The 18315-nt window shown below is 40.0% G+C and overlaps 1 protein-coding gene across 2 annotated transcripts in view; it reads left to right on the top strand.

The window, feature by feature from the left end:
- Positions 1 to 18315, top strand: part of CNKSR3 (CNKSR family member 3) — a 119930-nt gene that overhangs the window by 57546 nt on the left and 44069 nt on the right. For both annotated transcript variants that reach the window (XM_088448970.1, XM_088448971.1), the window contains 2 exons: positions 8823 to 9025; positions 13192 to 13279. In XM_088448970.1, the coding sequence (XP_088305096.1) occupies positions 8823 to 9025; positions 13192 to 13279 (291 nt within the window). The remainder of the gene's footprint in view (positions 1 to 8822; positions 9026 to 13191; positions 13280 to 18315) is intronic.

Genomic DNA, 18315 nt, shown 5'->3' on the forward strand with positions numbered 1-18315 from the left:
CAAGCGGGTGCCGAACATACCCATTTGCCCCTCCTGTCCATTTGCACCACCAGTCTAGATCCTGTCTGTAATGTGATCATTGCAATAAGCCTCCATCTTTCATCAAGTTAAAACCAAGTAATGCATCAGAAGTTATATAAAGATGTGTACATATGTCACTACAAATGTTCCAGCTCATTACTCATTACATTTAACATAATAATCAAATGTCATAACAAAAATGCAGCCTTCTCCCTCTTTCTCAAGTTCTGCATACAGTGTCAGATATTTTCCTTTTTTTAAAGCAAAATACTCACTAAAGTATGGTTCCCATGCTTAGATCATCAACTGAAATATATTAGAAGTGCAAACATAGATGGGAAATAGAAATTCCAGATTTGTTTCTAAAACTATGTTTAATCTTAAGGTGCCCTACATTGAACCACTATTAGCAATGATTAACTCGATTGGAATGCTAAATCTTTGCACCAATCTAATTTAGCCTTGAATTATGTGAAAAAAATATTCTCATTTAAATATTTTTCAAAAACTTAGGCAATTTCCAACTTTTTTTTTACTGTTGTACACAAGCACTGGGAAGTTTTATTTTTTACATTTTTTTTCATTAGTTTTAACAACTATATCACATTCCCATTTTAATTGTGCAGCAATCTTTTATAGGTTGTAATTCGTTCAAAATAAGATTTTACCATTCAGTGCTCCCACCTCTATAAGGCCTTCAGAGGTAATGTGGAACTTAAGGAGTTGGGTGTAGGGACTACGGGGCACACTTTAAATGGGGACATGTTTGGATCCAGTGACAAGCTTGTAGAAATGTATAAAAATCTCTAGAAGGAAGAGGCTATCGAGATGGTAATTATGAGAAGGACATAAGCATGTTACCAGAAATTAAGTCCCCTAGGGTGAGGATTAAACCATTTGGACAGTACCAAATTTGGAATTAATAATGCCAAACTTCATATTGGTAGGTTACCAGTAGAGATAACCTAGCATGCTGTCCCACACTTTAAGGGTGCCATTTATAGATTTAGTTATGGATGGTGAGAAGGTGCAAGAATCATCTGGAATCCATAAATCCCACAGGGGGAAGCACCCACATGTATACCCCATTGCATTTTGGCCCACAGTTTGTTTATTGAGAAAGGGGACCAATCAAGCAGCTGATTCAACAGAGAAAGTTGGTATAAAAAGCCAACCCTCTAGTAGATTTAGGCACAGACATGTGTTACCTAGAAAACCTGTCCCTTTCTTATCCCATATATATATATATATATATATATATATATATATATATATATTAAATAGAGCACTACATGTATTAGACCAAAAGTTGGAAAGAATAGAGATTGACCAAAATAGATTATAATCTCTTAGGGGGAACATCATTTTAATTGCTGCCAGATGCCCACCCAAGAAATCTCATAGTTCATTCAGTCCCTCGTAAACTAATCAAGTTTGCATTTAATGGGCAGTAATTACATTATGGCAGTCCTCTTTGTTAATGGGCAAAAAAATACCAAGGTAGCTCAGGAATTTTTCTTTGGCAGTTATATTTATACTGAGACTGAGGCTTTGACAATAAAGCAGGGACAAATTTATTGGGAGGAGTTCTGTTATAGAAGGTTTCAGGTAATGGGGTGGTTCAGGATTTTGCTAAAGAGATAAGTTTAAAGGGACATTTGGATGCTAGAGGAAAGCGTGAGAGAGGGCATTCCATATACTATATTCCTATATAAGTCCTGTAATCAGGAAGCAGGTAATGAGTGGTATGAGAGATGTGGATATTGCGCAGAGTGGCAGCGTCATATTGGGAGCTAATTAGAGACTAGTAAAGAGATGCATGTTATTGTAGATTTATTATAGACCTGTATGTTAGTAGAATTATTTTATATTGATTTTGGTAAAATACAGGCAAACATTGTTGTGTGTGATGGAGGGGAGCAGCAGTACAGTCGATATATACAAAGTATATGGAAGACAATGACTGCATGAATTCAAGTTTTTACAGTGTCAGGTGTCAGATATGTCTATATCAGGGGTTCCAACCACGGTCCTCAAGGCACACTAACAGTCCAGGTTTTAAGGATAGCCATACTTGAGCACAGGTGTCTTAAATAGTACCTCAGTTATTTTTTGATTTAACCATCTGTGCTCAAGCATGGATATAATTAAAACCTGGACTGCTAGTGTGCCTTGAGGACCGAGGTTGGGAAACACTGGTCTATATCATGGCATTATTTCTTAGATGTATTTAACTAGATTTGGGCACAGATTGCAGTTCTATGGCATGGATAAAACGTAGGCAGTGAGCTTGAAGAGTAAGGTTTATTTTCATATGGTCAACAGAAGTAGAGATGCTAGGTAGGTAAATTTGGTTATCTGGTGGGTAAATTAATAACTGTATTTTTGAAAGATTGAGTTTAAGGTGACTGCAGTAGATTGCAACCAAGATGCAATGGTAAAAAAAAATTCAGTATTGTGGGCCAACACAGATGGTGTGAGATCTGGAGGGAGTAAGTAATTTTATGTATCATCCACAAAGTGCAAATACTTTTATCCAAAGAAGGTTATTTGTTTTCCAAAAGAGGTGATATAGAGAGATATGAGCAGAGGACCTAGGACTGAAGCTGGGTACACACTGGAGCGATATCGGGACTTTTTGCCGTTTCGTAATGACAAATCCTCTACATTTCTCAGTGTGTACGCATGATTGCGCGGTTCTGCTGGTTGCTAGTGATGGTCTTTTTTTTGTCCCTGCTGCACGCACAACCGAGAGATAATGCTAGTGATATGGTCCACATTGTCTAAAGTGTATGGCCAACCGGACGTCCTGAAATGTAAATTCATATAAATCGTATACGAAGAAACAATAAAGCATCAGGTCATTGGGAAGATTGCACAGTGTGTATGCTCAATATCACTTGTACTGGGCTCAAGGGAAATCGCCCCAAAAATCCGACGAATGCCAGTCATTCCGGTGTGTAGTCAGCTTGAGCCTTGTGGTACTCTGATAACAGAAGCAGAAACAAGTAATACATAGGATAACAACCTGAAGAGTGTCCTGAATACTTAGAAATAAAAATAATATTTAGAAATAAAAATAAATTTTGCAGTGATGAAATCATTGACCAGGTTTGCCAGTGCAGTCTCTGGAGTGCTGGTAATGAAAGCCTAGCTGATATGGGTCAAATAGATTGTGTGAATAAAGAATAGTTTGAGTTGACTGTACTGTAAATGAGCCTCACATGAAGCTTGGGGGGGGGGGGGGGGGGGGGATCAAGGAAGATGAAGATTGGGATGGTAAAGTTGGGATCAGCACAGAGAAAAGGGAATACAAGGCGGAAATGTTGATTGTAGTGAACCTATACTGGCAACACTGAAATTGCAGGGTTGACAGGGTAGTCACATGTAGAGGTGCAAAATGGAAAACAAAAAGGAGGTGGAGCATTATAAAATCTGCAAAACTAACAAATTCTATTAAAAACATTACAATTGACTACTGTGTAAAAAGAGTGCACATTTATTAAAGGCTAGACAAAACTATATTTAAAAACATAAACAATTGGTCCAATAATAATATTCATAGGCTGAAAGTTCAGAAGATCTTCTAAAGTTGGCATATAAAAGTCCACATCAGAACTGCATATTGTCCTGACTATCTCAGAAAGTTTTGATCATTGTGACACAGGTCCCAAAAAGGTGGTAAGATCCGAAGAGATTGTTTCCACCTTCTGTTTGCAATGTAGATCTGTGTTGCTAAACTAGGTACGGATAGTCGAGGTACATTCCCAGCAAAGAATAGTTAAAAGTGGTAAATGAGGCATTCTGGAACTACTCAAATATGGTCAGGAGATATGTCTGTAGAGTAGCATTTGCATATAAATGATAATAATAATAATATGAAGCCAAGCGAACAGCAATTGCAGCAGCCTATGTAAGTGTCAGTAGTAGCAACCTGGAATAAACTGATTTTCGATGGTATATAATCAAGGGAAGAGGGAGTGGAATAAGAAGAGAGTGGGATCAGATGAAGAGAAGGTTCCAGAAATTTCAGGGAATGAATTGAGCTGGTTGAGGGAGATGATACCATTGCATATTAGATCTTTTTAATCTTATCCTTGCTGTAGAAAGTAAGGTATTGATGTGGTTGGTGGGTTTGGTGTGAGAGAGTTGAGAAGAGATTTAAATGCCTTTAAAATATCATTTTAGATTAGAAGCCTAAGCAGAGATGAGAGATGAGAAGTATGCTTGTTTGAGTAGACCCCTTGTCCTTTTGGCCCTTAGTGTCCAGGGCACCGCAGGAGCTATATGCACTAAGACCATCCCAAAATGTCAATTTACAGTGTGGACTACAACAAGATGGCCGCTGCTTAGCTACTAGAGAGCCATCAGCTCCATCTGGGAGATACTTTCAGCTGAGAGAGTGTGCAGAATCAAACCTGTTCCTATGCCATTTTAAGTAATTGTGTGCTATTAAGGGGATGTAGTTGGCATCCTGAGGGTCAGGATGCCGGTGCACAGAATGCTAGCGCCAGAATCCCAACTCCCAACCGCTGACAGCCCGACGGCAAGTATTAGGATTAGGTTTAGGCACTAGGGGGAGGGTTATGGTTAGGCTGCGGTGGGGTTTAGGCTGTGGGGGAGAGAGCTAGGTTTAGGCTGCGGGAGGAGAGGGTTAGGTTTAGGCTGCGGGAGGGGGGGTTATTAGGTTTAGGGGTAGGGTTAGAGTACTTACCTACAGGTTTTGGTATTTCAAACCAGTCAGGATACCGGCATCAGGATTCTCAGTGGCGTTATAGTGTGTGCTGGGATCCCATACCCAACCCTTATTTAGAGACCAAGGGCCTGATTCAGACCCAAACATAGGGCCGTATTTAAATAGTTTTGCGTATAAGATAAAGTTTTGCATGCTGTATTTTTCGCCTACATCGCGTATTTTAGCCGCAGAAACTTATCGTGTGCGTACCCCTGATTTGCCCTATTCTATTCCAAAAGACGCGAAAACGGAGACATGCAAAGTCAGACATGCAGTCAGGCGAAAAAGTGGTGTCAGAATCAGGGAAATCAGCCTGAACCCTCCCCAAAAAGATGTAGAAACATTGGGGATCAATGTAGTACTGCCCTATTACCTAAAACTGTTTGGGGTACTTAAGTTGGTACAATTGCCTCTAATTAGTGTCTTTGCACAAGTGGTGAAGAACAGCATAAAGCAGTATTTTTTGGAGAAAATAAGTAGTCCTGTCAAATTTGGGGTACCTGAAAATGGGTGCCAGCTTCTTTTAATGTCGCTAAAGTGCAGTTTTAATAAATGTGAATTTCCACCCTCATAAAAGTACCTGCAATCCCAAAAACACTTGACCCCCAGAACCATATTTCGCTAGTTTGCGAACGTCCCCCCACTTTCTGCTTTTTTGCCCCCAAATTCAAAGTACTTTTTTGGTATGTTTTTTTAGGGATGTTTGGACGCAGTTGTCCTTTGTGGGGCTGTCCCGATGGTTCTGAGTGGTTTCCCCAAATTTGCACCCCAAAATAAAAAATTTGCACTTGTTTTCTCCTGCTATTCAGAGGCAAATCTTTTTTGCCTATTACATTGCATTGACTTTCCGCGTACGTTGAAAGCGGATGGAATTGAATACGGAGAAAAGTTTCCAATAGGCGAAAAGTCGTAATCAGCAATAGTTTTTCACGGATCTCGGCTTTTCGCTTCTAATTGAATATGGCCCATAGTCACGATTTGGTTACAATTTTTTTTTCTCTGTGAATGCGCCAGAGTTGCATTACACATGTGCAGCGATGATGCTGTGACTCCAGTCACAGTGTAGAGTTAGCCGCAGTCTGATAGATAAGCTGCAGGCATCTAGGGATAGGCTTTGAAAATGGAGACATGTTGCCTACATTATTGGGCCATGGTTAAGCCAGTGACTGAATCCCCGGACGCAGATTCTCTGGCACGGCAGCTAAGGTGTGGCGGCCATTCTGAGCAACCTTGAGGTTGCACAGATGCCCGATGGTCCGTCTGATGGTCGAACCCTGGTGGACGGATGACCCGTTTATTACCCCTGCAGCCTGTACAGATTCTACTGGAAGGAATCGGTAAGAAGAGTATTGCAACGAGGACACCACTTCTACACGGCCCTATCCATAAGCATGTATGAAAGGGGGTGTTAAATTTACAAGTGTCTAGAGCCTTAGAAAGCAGTATATTTGAGGAAGCCATTAGAAATAGATTTACAGCAATTACATTCTACTGTATGAAAATGATTTTGTAGTTTTCTACATCTGTTTGGAAATGTTTCTATTTTCTCATCCCCTGCAGTGTAACATGGTTTTGTGGTTTTGCCAAGGTGCATCTTCTGGCTGACCTTACATCTATCTGTACCTGTAAATGTGTGCATGCTGCATTGCTTGTTGTCTGTTTTTGTTTTTTTGTATATTATATTTCCTTTTTTTCCATTTTGCTTCATTATAAGAACTTTGCTACATTCACTCATACATAGCAGAAGATTGCAATTAGCTTTGTGAAGAGAACATTCTCCCAGTACTGTATACAAACCATTTTTTTTTTTAAATAAACAAAAACTTCCCATATTGTCCACTTCTAGGGAAATCCTCAGCTGGAAATATTCACAGATTTCCAGACATGACACAGTACATGAAACAGAAAGTCAACAAAACTAACTAATGGATGGGATTGGTCAGGCTTTGTGCCAGTCTAAATCTGGAAGGTATTTGGAGTTGTTCTCATGTCTGCATTGTGTTAAGTAGTTTAAGGATGTTTCCATATCCTCTACACTGTTGGAGGTGCCCTCTAAAGAATCCAATGGAAAGAACAGGGCAGGTCAATTTATAATATAAATGTATGTATGTATGTGTATATATATATATATATATATATATATATATAATCTATATCCTGTATCTAATATAATCTTTAACCTTAATTGCTTATTTAACAGTCTGACATATACAGTTGTGTAATGTTATTCTATAAACCAGCCTCCAGTAGTAAAGATTGTAGCTTACAGCTAAAAGTTTTTATTTTGACACAATGCCAGTAATTGAAACAAACCACATAATTGGGTATGTGTATACATGGTCAATGAGTCTCTTATAGCATAAATGTAATTTATTTTGTTCTTTTCATAAATTTCTAGGTAGCAACGCAGCAATCTGGGCCCAGCATTAAAAACTAATAATTAAATAGATACATTTGTTTTTGCAAGTTTGCCAAACATCATCAGATCCGGATGATCTAGAAGGATATTGAAAAAAATATTTCCATGTATTAATGAATGCTGCACCTTTAGGCATAAATAAGAAAAAGTTAAATAAAATGCGAGCACATTAAATACAATTGAGAAAAACTGAGATGGAATATGGAAACAACCCTGCCCATGAGAGAAGTATCATGGTTTGGGTCTGGTTTGGTACCCTGGTGGCTTTCAGTTATTGACAAAATAATATATTCTACAGCGCACCATCAGTTTCAGAGAATAAATAGGCTTCAACCCATGTATGGATACCAAACAGAATGTGGGTTATACAGAATAACACCTTCCCTAAATTGCATCCAACTCCGCATGAGCCCCTATATGTACAACAGAATGGCTTGTAGACACAATTGCTCATCTTGGCCAAGTGAAAGACTGATACTTATTCTGAAATGTTGCGACATGACACAATTGTCCTCTTAATTTCCCAGTGAGTGAGTAGGTCATGAAATACAGCCCAAACTATCAACATGCATATAACTGCACTAATCTGTAAAGAGACATAGAAATCCAAGCTGTTGTGTGGTACTGACCAATATTCACAGGTAAACTTTGGTTGATGTGATTGCTACTAGTTGGTAAATGTAAAGATTCACATACTTTCAGCACAAATTTTGTAAAGCATGTTTAATAAAGATGCATAAAGTTTTGATTTATATGTATATTTAGTGTTTTTTTCCTTTAAATAAGAATACTTTGTAATGCACTATTCTATAGCAGGTCATACACTAGTAATTTAGATATCCTCTGAAGGACGTAACTTGAAAGCTGCATTCAAAGGCATTATGAAGCCCTCAGCATGGAGCTCTGGGGGTTCCAGTGTTCCCGAATTGCTGTCTTCAGCTTTTTATTTTCTCTCTTGTTTTACAAACAGAATTAACCTGGGCATTGACTGGATCAAGGTTTTCTATAGATGCAACTAGTTTAGAGCATGTTTCACACCGCAACAAAGAAAAAAACCCAGAAACTAAATGTTGATGAAAGTATCCTAGGTTATAAATAAGCAAAATAAGGGCAGTTGATAAGTCGTGGTAATCACATTCATGTTTAATGTGCCTTATTCCAAGGTGGTCTTCAGTTGGGCTTTAAGTCGAAAGTAAGTAATGTGTGCAACTATGCACTACCATTGCTACCTGCAAACACGTGCACTCTGAAAAGCAACCAATATTAAAGCTGAAAACCTTTCAAAATGATTGAAACATATCTTATTATCATCTATACTGTTCCCTGAAGTTTAATTAGCAGTTAAATGTCAGTATTACAGTACCTTGAATTACTTGAGGTCATTGCTAAGGAAACACAGGTGATTAGTACATAGACATGGCTTTGGGCATGGATTGATTGAAGTAGATCAGCCATCTTGATGTACATGCAAATTTGTGTCATTTTTAAAGAGCTGTCTTTGTTAAGAATTATAATATTTTCCCAATGTAGTGACGCATCCTATAATTTCTCTGTACAGTATTTTATGACTTTTGCTAAATTGTTTTCCATTGTGTCTAAAGTTGCCGGAATGGGTAATAATAATTACACCTAAACTCTTATTTTCAGAATTATGGTCTGGAAACTGACAACATGAAAAACTTGGTGCTAAAACTCAGATCAGCTTCCAACAACCTTCAGAACTATATTGGCAACAGAAGAAAAAGTGCTTCTTATGATGGGATTACGTCTCGCAAACCTCCTAATGAGTTTCTCACATCGGTGGTGGAACTTATAGGCTCAGCCAAAGCTCTGCTAGCCTGGCTAGACAGGTAAGTTAAACAATCTCTGTCATTATCTGGACTTGGAGAGATTGTCCTCAATGTTATATCTCACAATAACACCAATGAATAAATTTCATTTATGTCTGGAATATATCACTAGTGTGACACCCCACCAATGAGGACAGGGTTTTTGATACCAATGTTGAACCTGTCCTTGTCACTTCACTACAAGGACAGGTTCAAGGTGTGGGCAGGACTTATATTAGAGAAGCAAGCCAGGAAGATTTTTCCCCCTCAGACACAAGAACTCTCCCCAAATTTCACACAAAATGTAACAATCCTTTATTTTAGGAAAGGAAGGAACTTAGGACAATATTCAGGTCCGGACACTAAGCCGGCGATCGCTCGCTATGGGCGATTGCCGCCCGTCGGCGCATGCATCGCAGTGCGCTAACCAGTAACTGCGATCGGAAATCGTGTGTTCGTAGCACAAAGACTGAGCGCTACTATGAGTGACAGTTAGTGCCGTTTGTGGGTGGTAACTAGTGAAGGTGCTTGTGAACGGGGGAATGATGCTGCGAACGCAGGCGTGTCAGGGCGTCAAAACTGAGTTTTATGGGTGTGCATAATTAGCATGGAAGCGTCACTGTACATGTCACTTGGTTGTATTTCTGCCTGCAGTGATCGCAGTGCCTGCGGTGGAGTAGGGTCTACCTCAAGCGCTGCGTGCAGCTCCGATGGTTCTCGATGGTTCTGATTAATCGTACACTTCCTGGAGATACCGGCGTGCACTCACTCTGTCGTCACTCTCTTAGACATACACCAGACAGTGTGATCGCGAAAATTGCATACCCGGCCCCTTTTGGATGTGAGCGATCGCGGCTTAGCGTCCGGGTCTGAATCAAAATAACCAATACACTTTTAAATTGCAACAGTTATTTAGGCTTCATTTGGAGATAACACTGTAAATGCAATTAACATTCCTTCTGAAGTTGCACATGAAAATTCATCAGTAAACGGTTCTTTAGGCTGGTGAAAACAGCTGAATGGTAGCAGACATGTACTAAAAACATTAAATGGGCAAATAACAGTTCAGCTTAGCATCAGAGCAAAAGCAGGAGTTGGAAACAGTTCTTTCCTTTAAACAAACAACAGTTCATCTTAGCATTAGAGCCAGAATAGGAGTTGCAAACAGTTCTACACATTACTGTACTTGTACCTAGGAGCCGGCAACCTATGGCCACTGTAATAGACATTTTTTCGCAAATGTGGTCCTCCTCACACTGCCTGGTCCTCATGGCAATCGCCGTGAGGCAAGTCTACCTGCCATCCTAGTGGTATTTCAGCTTTTGCCCCGCCCTTCCCTATATCTGTATGGGATGTCTTGACCCCAAACCTTCAGTGTCCGGCAGTACTAAAATTCTGTGGGTGGGTCACGATACTGTCACAGTTACCACCTCCAGAGGCGTACTCCTTCCACAATGCCACACAAATGACCCGCACAACAGGGTTCTTGGCGAGTGGCAGCAGAACCTGCGGCAACCAGCAACAGCTTCTATCCATAGCGGGGGACAGGCTATCTGCTTCTCACGACGATCTGCCTGGCCAGCTTCACACTGCAGACCTCAGCAGCATCCGCCTGTCTTCATCCCCCCAAAACAGCGCACACGACTAACCGCTGGTATCCTGCTGCTCATCTGCTGGACCACTGCTGGCGACATCCTCCTCAGTACCCCCTGCTGGTTCACACATGCTCTTCTTAATCCTGCATGACTGATGCTGATGCACAACTCTCTCCCATCTGTGTTTGTCCTCCTCACTGGGATGCTCTCTCTATTAACTCCCTACTCAGCCCCGCCTCCTTCAGCAGACGTATGCTGGGTACACACTGGGCAACATATCGGCCGCTCAATTGAAAGGCCGAAATATCATGGGTGCGTCAGCTTGTGTGTACCAGTAATAGGTCTGTAAACTATGTTGTTCACAGACATATAACGTTGGCTGTGTAGCACAATATATATCTTGGCAATATATATCTGCAGATATATATCGTCACATCATGCTGTGTGTACAGGCGGTCAGCCCACTGCCCGTACACTTGCTGCAGAGGCTGCAGGTGACTGACATCACAACTGGGTGGGCACATATAAATGCCTGCCCGCTTGTGATGTCAGGCATGACACATCGGGCAAGCAATTGATAAGTGTGTATGCACTTACGAATCGTAAGATAGGACGGTGGATCGAAAAATAAAGTACCAACCAATCAACCTGGTTCCTTTAGAGTTATGACAGTTTTATGGATATGTTGTGAGAAACATTCTATGGGAGATGTTCTAAGCCTTGGAGAGAGATAAAGTACCAACCAATCAGCTCCTGTCACTTTACAACCCATGGCGTAAATGTATGAAAGGGCGTTAGGGGTAAAATCAGCAACAGTCACGTTATGTGCTGCATGTAGTAATGCAGGGAAGTGATCAGAATGACAGGTGTGCTATGCTCCCCTGTCATGATCGGAGCCTCTATCTCTAGATTGGGTGCTGAAGTGGGGCGGCAATGTATGAACGGTCAATGGTGCTGATCGCTCCAACAGCTGCAGCTGTCGTTGTCAGTTCAGACAGCCAGGGATTGTGACTGGCGCATGCGCAGACTCACTGCAAGCACCGGTCAAATGCTGAAGGAGAGAGAATGCAAGTTGCTGGTGAAGTTAACACTCTCCCTCTTTGGCAATATTTTAATGAATGCAGTCCGTGTCTGGACCTGCTTCACCTCAATAATGGGCGAAGCAGGTATAGACTTCACTGCCCGTTCATACATCTCCCCCTGTATTTGAAAAATGACAGTTAGGAGCTGATTGGTTGGTACTTTATCTCACTCCAAGGCTTAGTACATTTGCCCTCTGTCTTATATAAACACAATTTAAACTGTCCCTCAGGGATGGCTATTAGGATATGCATTGTTACTCATGAGATAATTAAATGCTGTCATGTTCACTGCATCAGCTATGATTTACAGATTTTCCATTACGTTCTATACATGTTTAGCCATTTATCTGACAATCTCTGAGTTCATGGAATTTTGGAATGATAACATCAGGGTTAAAAATAGAAATAAAGTTGCACTGGACCTAAAATAAAAATTCTGTTGAAAAGAGGAAATTAAAGGGGTTCTATCACTTCACAGAATCTCTCACCCTAATTACTGACCGTAGTACAGCAGCCACTTTGGCGTTTCGCCATAGCTCCATTTCCATGAGCTGTAGCTGACCAGAGATACATGGCAGATTACTTTCATGATCCCCGCATTGGAACATTTACTTTTGTTGAAAGAAATATACTGTAAAGACAGCACAAAAAGTAGTTTTAGGAGATCACAGTGTAATTGAGAACCCATTTTTTAGGAGATCAGTGTGATTGAGAACCCATTTACAAATTATGGGGTAAAGTTATTAAGTGGCGCTTTTTAAAGCCACCGTGTCTTTGCCGGCTTCAGCTGCTGGATTTAAAAGGGCAATAAAATTACATACAAAACCAGCAATGTTTTGTATTTCATATTATTGACCCTTTAAATCCTGTGGACAAAGCTGCCAAAGACCCAGCGGCTTTGAAAAGCACTGCTTAGTAAATTTACCTCTATATATTTTGTTTCATATAAGCACATTTTAATGGAAAACATATTTACGATATTTAAATACATAATTTTAAACTGGATATCTGCTTTGAGCCCTGTTTCATGAGTCCAGGTACTGTTCTTTCTATAGCTCATTATCTCTTTGGTCTGTATTATCTCACACTTAAGTTTACTAGCGTTTCTCATGCTAAAATATCTCAAATTAGTAAACAACTGTGTTTTTCATGAACTTTCTCATAAGAAGGAATTAAGAAAAGCTAAAATTCCCCTGAGTAATACTTGTCATGTCATTGAACAGAAACCCAATTTATACATCCTGTGGCATTTTGATAAAAGACAGACTGCTATCCAGTTCAGGAATGTATAACTTGGCTTACTATATGCAGTACATTTATTTCTGTGCTTCAAAGTTAGCTCCTCAAACTTATGTGAGAGAGGAAACTGTTATACTGCTTAACAGGGAAAGATGTTCTCTGGCCCTGTGACCCACATCCAGAATATATGTGCTTAGCTTGCCAGCATGCGCTGTTCAAAGAGTTTTAGGCAGTCTTTGTTCAAACTGGATTTCTTTTTGTTTGGTTACAGGACACCATTTACAGGGATCACTGACTTCTCTACAACAAAGAACAAAATCATTCAGCTTTGCCTGGATCTGACAACCACAGTGCAACAGGTCATTAGATCTCCTTAATAATTAAAATTTGTTTCTTTGAATCTTTCTCTCTGTTTCATAATTTCCTAGTTTCCTGTTATAAAGAGCATTAACAATACTAACTTTAAACCTCTGAACAATCCTGCCTATACCTTCTAAACCTTTATACGCTTCTGCCTATACCTTCTAAGTTGACGCTATTTGCGTACACAGTCATACAGTAAAATAAAATCCTTCAGACATTGAAATGTGTTTCCAACGCACAAAGTGTAATATTCAACATAAAAACAGTGGGTTACACGCTGTGATCTAAAGACAATTTAGCACAAAGAAATTATACAGACCCAAGGTACAGTTATACATACGCACGCGCACTGGGACCAGTTACCGGCATCCATAAGAAACCTCCATCAACAGCATCAGCATGAAGACTACAGATTGCAGTCGGTACGTACATTTATACTCTTACAGGGATAAGCAACACAATAGAAAAGTGTGGCATGGTTCCATTGGTTCCCAGTATGCGTGCATCTGTTACAGGATATTTAACAGGTTGATTCAAATGGACACAGATCAGCCTCCGACAGCCTTTTGTCTCCTTTTTCCCGCCGCATGCAAATCTAAGCTGTTAATATTACAAAGTACATTTTAGTGTTTTAACTCTCTATAGTCAATAAGTTGAGAATGCATGTTGCAATCTTCTCACCGATGACACCAGAAAGCTGTTGAGACAGAGTAGATCAGTACAACACCAAATACGGTTTGCTTATCATGTACTAAACCTTAGTTGCAGAAAACAGTAATTTCTTTACATGCTGGCATTGTGATTGAATTGAATAATAATAACCCTTTTGCGCTACGGAACTATTACTTTAAGTGTATGTATGCAAGGGAGAATGACACTAAATAGCGGTGTGCGTCTGGGGGTCTGTGGGGTACTTAGCGAGCAACACTAGGCTGGAAAGGTATCTCTGAGTGTATGGGACTAAGGCCCTCATTCAGAGCCGGACGCTCTGAGCAGAGCGCTCGCTCTGAATGAGGGCCGTCCTCCATAAAAATGGAGCGTCTTCCTGGACGCTCGTATAGCTGTGGGTCACCACCCACAGCACATACGAGCGTGCAGGATGATGGTCGCGATGGTCTTGACCATCGCGACCATCGCCAGTGCGACCAGAAGCCTGTGGTCGGGTTTTTCGACCTCAAGCCCTGGAGTGATTTTGGCTCTATTAGAGCCAAAATCACTCCCACTGACATCACTAGTGATGTCAGTGGGGCCGGCTTCTAACGGTAGGCGTTCCTTTGGGAACGCCTCCGTCTGGCAGGCACGCCCACCAAAGGGGGCGTGCTGTCAATCAACATCGACAGCACGCCCCCTTTGATCAGACACAACGAGCGAAGGAAAGTCCTTCGCTCGTCGCGTCTGGCGCATGCGCACGACGGAGCTCCCTCCGTCGTGCGCATGCGCAGTGCACACCATCGACCCACTTGCGAGCAGACAGTCGCTTGCGAGTGGGTCTGAATGAGGCCCTAAGTCAGTATTGGTTGTGTAGGGATTGTTAAAAAGCTGAACGTGCTAATAATGAGCTATTTTGCATTGTGCACTGTTTAACATCGCGTGTATGTGTTAATGTGAATGCAGGGAAAACACCACTAAGTTGCTACTTTTTAGTGCTGTTCATATTTAAGTCTGTGGTGATTTTAATGTGTTGGAAAGTCATTTTTATGTATGTCAGACACCGTCAGTGTGTTTGGGGAAGATTGTTAAAAAACTGGCCGTGCTACTTATTAGCAATTTTGCGTTGTGTATTGTGTACTATGTGGTTTTGACAAAATGGCGCTGTGTGACCTATTTCTAAGATGGTGTCTTGTCACCATTCGCAAGATGGCGTCGCTCCGATCTAATTTTAAAACTGATTCTGTCTCAGCCAATTATCCAGCTTCGACAGTATCAATCTTAAGGAATTTACGTAGGAAAACACTTTTGCGACACAGATCACATACAAAAGTATAACATTAGTTATGCTGGGCATACATTGTCAGATAAAGGGCCAAATTTAATAGGCTGAGAGTTTAGAAAATAAGACAGTTTAGCAGTAAGCTCTCACACTTTTTAAATTCGACCAATGTAATAGAGTCCGAGAACAGGCAAACTCGCATGTTTTTAGACTGAAAAACTCGCGATTTATTTTATTTATTATTTATTTATTTATTAACAGTTTCTTATATAGCTCAGCATATTCCGTTGCGCTTTACAATTTGAATCAACATTAATAGAACAAGACTGTGTTGTAAAAGACAGACATAAAGGTAAGAGGGCCCTGCTCACAAGCTTACAATCTATAGGGAATTAGGTGTTGATACACAAGGATAGGTGCTACATATTGCAAATTGGTCCAGCCAGATTGCAGAGGTTATTGGTGGCCTGTATGATCCAGTCACACTGGAATTTGGCCTAGGGTTAGGAGAATGTGAAATTGAAGAGAGAGAAAATGTGATATGTGTAAACTATAAAAAGGGAGTTAGATAGGGAAGCTTTAAATGGTTATGTGGGCGGTTCTGGAATCTGATAAGTTTGTCTAAAGAGGTAAGTTTTCAGGGAACGCCTGAATGTTTGGAGACTAGCAGAAAGTCTTATTGTGTGTGGTAGGGCATTCCACAGGGTGGGTGCAGTCCGAAAAAAGACATGTAACCGTGCATGGGAACAAGTAATGCGTGTGGATGAGAGACGCAGATCTTGTGCAGAGCGGAGATGTCGGGTTGGAAGATATGAGATAAATGAAGAGATGTATGTTGGTGTGGTTTGGTTAATAGCTATATGTGTGAGTGTAAGTATTTTATATAGAATACGGTAGAAGACCAGCAGCCAATGGAGGGACAGATGTTTTCCCATTTTTAAGATAAAACAAGACCAATGTGAGAGTTTACTGCTAAACTCTCACGTTTTCTAAACTCTCACCCTCTCTTACATTTGGCACAAAATGTCTATCAGACAGAAAGACGTTTTATCTGACAGCCTGAAACCCATCTGATATCGTGGCCATACACTGTTAAATATTTACAGTGTATGACCACATGAAATCTGCTTTCCTCAAGTGGGGAGGAAACATTTACCCTGTTCCTACCCTGTAATAGAACAGGGTAAATGTTGGGTGATCGGGCGCAGCAGCGCATGCAGTGCCAGATGCGTAAAAAAATGATCAGATCAGTCAGACATGTTGGAAGATTTTTGATGCCAGACTATACGATCATCGCTGATCGGTCGCGGTCATACACTATGCATTATCGACCCGATCTGCTGATTATCAGTGGATCGGGCTGACAAGTGCATAATCTATGACCAGCTTTAAGCATACAGTTCAGTATGGTATGTTATATGTATGTTTTTATTGTACACTGAAAACGGAGAAGGATGAACACAGTGGTTACTAAGTAGACTCACTGATTGGAAGTTACAGTTGGTTTAATTTTTAGAAGTACATTCTACATTTAAAAACCTAAAGCTACACATTTATAGTTCAACATTATTAAAAGTGGCTTAGAATATGGAATTCAGCATCCAGTAAATGTGTCATTTCAGAAGTTAACATCATCATAATCTTATATTAGTATCACTCTCTTTTAACACATAATTTACTTGTTGCAAAGTTGATGTTCTTGTGGTTTCTGCAACAAATTCATTTTCTTTGTAAATGCTTATCATCTATGTACACCTTTTATAATATGCAATTTCATTTTTCATCTCCATTTATATCCATTTAAACAAAGTAGAATATTATTAATTATGGAATTACAGTTCTGTTCTGGATGTAAATAAAAATCTTAAACATCACTGTAAAATTGCTCAGGCCTCAGGTGCAGTCTCATGACACAGCTTGGAATAATAACCAGGTTAGTGAAGTGTAAATGCATCAATCATTTACTTTTACAATGGAAATCATTAGTGGCTTTATATATAGAGTGATGTTTCCTTTCTGACAGGTTAGTAAAAGACTACTGATAAATTCAGTTATTGTAGGTAAAGTTTTCATTACAAAATGTTAGAGATTGGATTACACATATTACTGTGTACATCTCAGTATAGGGTATGTCCATGTAAATCCCCAAAATAGTTGTTCATATGTACAGTATATCAATAGTAGATAATCTAGAGCATTAGACTTTATAGAAATATAATAAACACCAACCAGCTCAACTTGCGTTTAAGGCAATATATAAATTCAAATAAAATTGTAATGTATCTTTTTGTATAGAAATAGTTAAGCGAGTGATTTTCAATCTTTTTCAACATGCGTCACACTGAACAAGATGCTAAAATTGTCAATGCACACTATCTTTATAGTGCTCTTAATTCACAATATGCCACTTTGTAGTACCCTTAGTACATATGGTAAAACTTTGTAGAGCTCTTAGTACATTATGCCTGTTTAGATCAGTCTCTACATCACATTATGCCTCTTTAGATCACATTATGCCACTTTGTAGTGCCCCTTAGATCATTTTATGCCACATTGTAGTGTCTCTTAGATCACATTATGCCTCTTAGATCAAATGTTGCCACTTTGTAGTAGCATTAGTACATATTGTACCACTTTGTAGAGCCCTTAGTACATTATGCCTCTTTAGATCACTCTCTACATCACATTATGCCTCTTTAGATCACATTATGCCACTTTGTAGTGCCCCTTAGATCACATTATGTCACATTGTTATGCCTTTCAGATTACATTATGACACTTTGTAGTGCCCCTTAGATCATATTATGCCACATTGTAGTGCCCCTTAGATCATATTATGCCACATTGTAGAGCCCTCTAGATCACATTATGCCACATTGTAGTGTCTCTTGGATCACATTATGCCTCTTAGATCAAATGTTGCCACTTTGTAGTGCCCTTAGTACACATTATATCACTTTGCAGTACCCTTAGGTCATATTATACCACTTTGTAGAGCTCTTTAGATCACATTATGCCACATTGTAGTGTCCCTTAGTTCACAGTATTACATTTTATAGTGCCTCTAGATCACATTATGCCACTTTGTAGTGCCCCTTAGAT

The sequence above is a fragment of the Taudactylus pleione genome, unplaced genomic scaffold (assembly GCF_031769625.1).
Source record: "Taudactylus pleione unplaced genomic scaffold, aTauple2 ptg000473l, whole genome shotgun sequence".
Lineage (NCBI taxonomy): Eukaryota > Metazoa > Chordata > Amphibia > Anura > Myobatrachidae > Taudactylus > Taudactylus pleione.